Source organism: Haemorhous mexicanus, chromosome 2 (genome assembly GCF_027477595.1).
Source record: "Haemorhous mexicanus isolate bHaeMex1 chromosome 2, bHaeMex1.pri, whole genome shotgun sequence".
Classification (NCBI taxonomy): Eukaryota; Metazoa; Chordata; class Aves; order Passeriformes; family Fringillidae; genus Haemorhous; species Haemorhous mexicanus.
Genome location: NC_082342.1, coordinates 51,633,036 through 51,640,206, shown reverse-complemented (window position 1 = coordinate 51,640,206; position 7,171 = coordinate 51,633,036). Strand labels below are relative to the sequence as shown.

The 7,171-nt window shown below is 48.8% G+C and overlaps 1 protein-coding gene across 1 annotated transcript in view; it reads left to right on the top strand.

The window, feature by feature from the left end:
• Positions 1-223: 223 nt before the first annotated feature.
• The window catches only part of FLT1 (fms related receptor tyrosine kinase 1), a 108,613-nt gene continuing 101,665 nt past the window's right edge, over positions 224-7,171 (top strand). The window contains exon 1 of the mRNA XM_059838805.1: positions 224-544. Coding sequence (XP_059694788.1) covers positions 487-544 — 58 coding nt within the window. The 5' untranslated portion in view covers positions 224-486. The remainder of the gene's footprint in view (positions 545-7,171) is intronic.

Below are 7,171 nucleotides of genomic sequence, written 5' to 3'. Positions count from 1 at the left end.
CGGCACGGTCAAATCCCTGGGGGCCAGGGGCGGCCGGGACTGGGAGACCCGCGGGGCAGCGACACCATGCCCGCCGACGGACGGACGGGCGGACGGGCGGGCGGGCGGGGGACGCGTCCCGGGGAGGGCGTGCTCCTGGCGGAGGATGTGGGCGGGGGGGGCGGAGGGGTGCGCGGCGAGGGGTGGAGAAGTTATAAATCAGCGAGGCTGGGGCTGGCGGGTATCTGATGCCCGCGGGAGGTGAAGCTGGCAGGGCGGCCCGCAGCGGATACTCCGTTTCCGCAGGTCGGGCCGGGCCGGGCCGGGGCGGGCGGGTAGGATTCGGGTGCTGCTGGATGCGGATTCCGCCCCTCGCTTTGCCGTTATCTCTTCCATCGCGGGAAGCGCCCGGGACCGAGGAGAGCCCGTCGGAGCCCAGCCGGCGCCTCTTCCCCTGCCTCGCCGCCGTCGGCAGGGAGAAAGCCCTGCGTTCCCGCAGGCAGGACCATGCCCCGCCAGCTGCTCTCAGGGACCGTGCTGCTGGGAGCCGCCCTCCTGCTCGCAGGTAAGGGACCGCTGGTTCGCGCTGCCCCGGTCAGACCCCGTTCTGCGCCGAGCTCTCCGCGACGGGTCCCTAGTGATGTGCCTCGTCAGCTGCGCCTCCCGCGCCCCTGACCGGTCCCGCCGCACCCCACTTGTCGGATGGAGCCGGCGGGCACCTGCCTCCCCTTCGCCCCTTTCCTCTGGGCAGGGCCGGGGAAGTGATCCCTGCTTTTCAGGGAGCGGAGAAACGCCGCAACCCCAAGCTGTCGTTATGCTCCGGATCCCCATCGGCGTGTCCCGGGAGCAGCTCCCCGGAGAGTCCGGCCGTGCGGAGCCGTGGTGCCGCTCCTCCACCAGCAAAACCGTGGTGGCGTGGAGGCCAGCCTCTCACGGGCACAGGGGATCGCCATACATCGTCGGGAGTTGTCCCAACCGGTGCATCACGGAACGAGAGCATGTCTTGGCTGCAAGGCACGCTTCTTTCCTCAGCACTTGGTTTTCAAGTGTCCCAGCTCTGTCCGTGAAGCGGCAAAGGTGCACCTTTTCTTCGCAAAAATCGAGGCTCTGCTGCCTCCCGCCCGAGCAGGTCGGCGGAGCACCGGTGGCGCTCCCTGCGGGGCTGGCTGCAGGGTCTTACTGGAGAGTGGGATGGAGCTGCTCTCTGGTGCCTGCATCCCGCAATGATGGGGATGAATCATTGCAGATTTGATGTTCTTAACCGAGTTTTATTTTGCTTTGAGCCAAGAGCCAGTCCCCGTGGGCCGGAGCGCCGCGGTGGGCAGTGCGTCCCAGCGTTGTGTGGCTGGGAGAGCAGGGGTGCGTGGTGGCCGGGCAAAGGCCGGTCCCGCGTGGGCTCGCCGCTCGGCAGGGTAGCTGTCCTGCGGGCATGCCCAGCGGAGAGGGGCGGACCGGCGCTCCCTCCTCCAGTCCCGGCCCGGGACAGCGCGCGCGGCCGCGGGCCGCTCCGCGGGGACGGCGCTCGGCAGTAAGGGGCCGGCGGGGAGCGAGAACAAACCCCGGGTGGGGAAGCGAAAAGCCGAGCTCCCCGCGGGACAGCCGTCGTGGCCAGCGTTCCTGCGGTCAGCGGCGCTGGTGGCCGCGGGCTCGGTCTGCTCCGCGCCGCTGAGCCCACGGGAGAGGTCCCGCTGCCTGAGGCTGCCCAGGAGGAGAGCTGGCGGGGCCGCTCCGACGAGACTTTTTCCTGCTCGGGAAGTGCTGATTCATCAGCTTTGATACAGATACATAGGTATTCTTCTACATTTTTTTTTTCCTCTTTCCTTTCCCCAGGAAAGTGCTAATTTCCCCACATTATTTGTCTCTGCCTAGGAGGTTCTTATGCCCAAGATGAAATAGGGACAGGCATGGGACACCCACCCTGGATACAGGAAATGTGGATTCAGATCCTTGCCAGGCTTCCTTCACAGCTTGAGTCTGAACTTCGGCGTCCTGCTCCTACATGGGCTCCTGCAGTGACCAGCTCCGCCAGGGGACTGGCTTCCTCTTTCCTGTCGGAAAGGTTTTCCATTGTGCAGATCATGGCAAGCCCTCTGCCCAGGGAGAGGGTGGACTTTGTGAGCCAGGGGTTGTGAGAAAGACCCTGGTTCACCTTCCTGTTCATGTACACCCTAGACCAGTCCCGGTGGGAAAAGCTTGGCTTGCTTAGGGGACAACCTGGGGCTCTGGGTGCTGGGGACAAACATCCTGATGGCCAGGTCGGATGCTGTAGGCATTGGAAAGTTTCTTCTCTAGTTTGGCTGGGTGCCCTTACAACAATTTTGCTGGAAATTCATACCCTCCCCATGTAGAAGAGATTGTGCTCAAATCAGAATTTAAATGTTTTCAGACTCATTGGCTTTCTTGTTTTTTTTTTTTTTTTTTGGTCTGTTTTCTAGAGGGGTATTCTTGCTCAGCTTTGTTTGGACATCTCAAATAGGTTGATCATGCTTCTTCTGGGCCACTGGCAGAACTCTCCATAGTTGCGTTTGCATGGAAAGTTTTAAAGTTATTGTTGAAGTGGTGGGATGTTTTGTACCATACATCTCTCTGTGGTGTTCCTCCCATTTCACCCTCCTTCACTGCTTATTTACCTGCATTTCTTACTCAGGCTGCCCAGCACTTTCCATTTCCAGTGCTCTTGATGAAATGCAATTCATCACTGATGCCCTCTTGTAATTCAGTCCCTGCAGGTGCCTGCTGAGCTTCCATTTACTGGCAGGTTCTAGGGGAGAAATAGTCAGTGGTTCAGAAAGAACCTAAAATGACCTCCACAAGGAGGAGACAGAAGGAGGTCTTGAAGCCCATATAAGTCTACTTAATAATTTAAAATTCCCAAAAACAACAGCCTACAAGCTTTGAGAGTACCCATTTGGAAAATGAGATTAAGAAATTAAATTCATTAGACATGTGAGTGTTGGGCTCTTCAGCTCTCTTGTGACACACATATTTTGGTTAACTTGGGAAAGAACAATACTTTTTTTCTGGGTTTTCATAGAACTCACATATGTTTTAGTTATATCTTATAATTATTTATTCCACAAATTGGATTGCATAGGCTTGCTAATGACTGTACACATAACGGTCAACATGAATATGTGGTTGCTGTATTAAGTTCAATCTCCCAGTCCTCAACTTTATTACTATAATTATAATTATTACTATAGTATTACTATAATTTTAATCACTAGCATTTGGGATTTTGAAAGACTGTGTTCAAACCCTGAAAACATGTGTGCAGCCTGGATCAAGGCTTATGTGCCGTGTTTCCAGAAACATAAACTGATGGTTTAGCTGTATTTCCGGCTTTCCACACAGAAGTGGAACCTCACAATTTGCAGTTAGAAGGTGTTGGACTCTATTACAGTCTCATCTGTGAGCAGCACTATATGATCTCAGTTATTTCAGTAGCAACTAGAACATCAAAATCCCCAGGGGACTTTTCCAACTTCATGGCCAGCTGAAAAAAGTGAAGGAAGAAATTCCAGGTCAAATCTAATCAGTGCTGAGGTTAATTTCTTGCAATAAGAAACCTGCCTTCTCTGAAAGTTCTGTTCAGATAGAAGCTCATATGTTAAGGTTTCGATTTGATTTGAGTACTTGCTGAAGCAATGACACAGGTGGAATGGTCCAGTTTGGGATAAGGGCTGCAGTTCTTAACAAAGTTGAGAAAAATTAGCTTTCCCACTTCTGGACCTTCATAGAAATGAAGCTCCCTAAAAAATTCCAAACTGTATTCACATAAAGGAGAAGAGTTAGGAACTGCTATTTAACAGAGATTTTTAAAAAATATATGGTGTATATGGGGTTAAAGCATCAAACTTTCTGACATAGGCAAAGAAAATCACTTACAGAGCTAACTGATATTTTACCAGACAGGTGTTTTTCTCATGTGTTCTACACAAAGCTAGATTTCAGTTTCTTACAGCTGGTGTAAATCCAGAGCAAGCATCTTCTAGATTTACACTTTGTGTCAGGTAACTTGGACTTGGCCTGTGCTGTAGTAAAGATCTTCATGTCTAGAAGCACCCAATATATTTAGAACCCTAAAAATTTGCCTTTGAGGAGATTTGAGAGGTTTTTTGGTGGTGTTGTTTTTTTTTTTTTTTTTGCATCCAAACAATAACAAACAAGCTATTTTTTGTCAGATGCTTCAAAGACTGAAACCAGTAGCCTGCCACACTGTGTGGGTGTATAGGACAAATGGAAATTGTCCACATTTGCAGGACAGTTGATAAGTCCTTACACTTTCATGTGGTTTGGAAACTTCCAGCACACTGTTTATCAGCTTGCTAGTTTTCATGTCCAGCTGATTGGGAAAGGAAGAAGCTTGGCAGGAGCAGATGAGGGTTAAGGTTCGGTGTTTCAGAAGTCTGTGTCCAGAGGGGCTGTGGTGGGACTTCAGCAGCAAAATTGTTCCTTTGAATCCCCCAGAGTCAGTGTTTGGGACTTCCTGCTGCAGGCCCAGAGGGAATGGAAAGCAAGAGTGCTGCAAGACTAGGTTTTGCATGAAATGCCCAATCACAGTCACCTCTGCTCTTGGAGACAAGTCTCTCCTGTTGGTATGAGACCTTCAAGAAGCAAACCGCTCCCTCCAATGACATGCTTCATCTTTAGATCTCATCCCTGCCCCCAGCAGTCTCTTTTTTCCCCTCTACCAATATTTGTGAGAATGTAGAGAAACATTTCTCTATATATTTGTGCATGAATTCTACCCACAGACAGAACCAGGCTCTTCTCTCTTTGCCCTTGTGATGCATCCTCACTACACGTATTCCTGCAGCTGGGAAGCAACCTCTCCCAAGCATCCTCAGCTGTGAATGGTCTGACTTCTTGATGCATCATGGGGAACTGCTCATCCTAAAATTGGTCCAGTGATTGTCAGGGAGGTGCCCATATAGTTTTCTCTTACTGAGCTTCAGAAGTCCAGTTTCATTCTCCTGTGGTTGAAGATCAGTACTGCATAAATCCCGATGCTCATAAGAAAGAGCTAGGGTGCAAGCAGGAGCTGGAAAAGTGAAAATGCACTCATTAGTGTTCTCTCCAAAGCCAGGCATGGCATAATATCATGCCTGTGTGACCAGCAGAATGAACTCATGATGGAATTAAGCAACAGTGAGGGCTAAGAGATTTGAACCTATAGATTTCAAAGGTACTTTTGTCTGAAACTGAAGTCTTGAGCCATTGAGCTGTATGGAGAAATTTGGACAGGGAATGTGGATGACTGTTACTTCTGCATTAAGTCATGTTTGCATTTGAGGTGTTTTTTGTGTGGCACAGTGAGTGGAGATGTCCCAGAGTAAAGATGAAGAGGAGGATGATTTAGCTTGATGTGGTGCATCAGTGTATTTAAGACCGTTATAGATGTTTGTGCAATAGTTAATTGATTCATTAATCATCTTTCTCAGACTTTGGTTTGTCTAGTGTTAATGCTGAAGCAAAAGGTTCATGTTCATGGTGAGCTGGTTTTACTCTCTTTCTTGTTTTCCCCTCAAATCACAGTTGATCCATATCCACAATGTTAAGTCACCCCTGTAACAAATTTAGAGCACAATTCAGTGAGGTGCTGTTGACACCAATTTCTCTTGGCATGACTTTTCTGGGTGGTGGGGCTGCTTCTCCAGCAGTCACTGGTATGTGACACTAAGGACTTGTGCAATGCAACTTCTTTGTAAGCTGTATTCCTTCTTTTGGAGTTATGGCCTTGAAACAAGGTTCTCTTTGCTGTTGGAGCAGCTGAAGGATGAGCAAGGGGCTAGAGGGAAACTGCTTCTAGGATTTCAATGTGGGGCCATTATTCCCACTCCATGGCTGGAAGCAGGTGAAGCAGGCAGGGCACAGTGGTCCTTGAGAGCCAGGGACCTGTGAGCAGATGTCTCTGCTCCTCAGATGTTCTCTCAGGAAGCCTGTGCTCTGGGAACAGACCCCCTGCTTAGTGCGTGGGGAGCAAAAAGGGATGAGTGTGAGGGCATTTCATGAGAGGAATTTCACAATTTCACATAGCTCACTTAAGCGTCCTTCCTGTGGGATTCTTCCTTGACACAGAGTGAAGGAATTCACCCCTTTTGTTCCCATTGTCATTCCTCTATGGAAAAACCTCTCATCAGGATCACCATAGACTAATGTTAACAGAAGCGTGAGAGTTGCCATCCTGGATCAGACAAGGGCTTTTTTAGCCTCTTGTCATGTCTTTAGTGGTGTCCAGCATCTCATCTTCAGGAAAGGTTCACGAAGCCTTGCAGGAAGCAGTTATCTGATAACATTCTTAAGAGGGAATTTTTTTTTTTTTGGTTGTATGATTTAAAATCCAATAGCATTTCATAAGAAACCATGGGATTGAAGGTCAAGGAAAGTAAATTTAGTTGTTTTCTATGTTCATGCAAGTGGATATTACATAGTGGAAATAAATCACAATAAACTATGTAAGATAGAACTTTTTTGTTCTGTTGTGCTGAAAGTGTTTGGGGCACCTTTCTTTGTCTCATGCAGTGCTGCAATTGACAGTCATCCTAATCTATTTTATGAGTATGAATGATTATCATTTCCCAGTGTAATTGAGCTATAGGCAATCTTACCAGAAGATTTCTGCACGTGCATCTACCTCCTTAGACTGGGCGCTTTAGATGTCATTTAACAGCAAAGTGGGTTTTGCTCCTAAGCCAGTGCAAGGGATTCCTCTGTGCAGACTGCTCCAGTTCCTCTCACCTCTCTATTCTAAATTGTTGCACTGTATTATTTACTCGCTCTTGTTCTAAACCCAGGGGCTTTACTTATAGCTCTGCTTCATAGGTTTAAGTGGGGTGGATGGAAAATTGGTTCCTGACTCTTCTGTTTGTCTTGCAGCATTATAGGACAGTGCAGCTGTAACAATGGAAATAATTACCTTCAGCAAAGTGTAACTCCTTCAACTTTTCTTCACATTTTCTTTTACACAGTTCCTCATCTGTTTCTGTGCTTACAGCTTAGTGATTACTACAGCCCCAGATGAATTTGACAGGCTTGTGCTGCTGGCTGAGCAGGTAGATTACTGGCAGGGAGGCAGTTTGCCTGTCTTTATGAAAAGTCTTCCAATTCAGTCCTATTATATTGCTTCATTTGTCCTGACAGCTAATCTGTTACAAATTTAAAGTATCCAACTAGTAAAGAAATTTAGTTT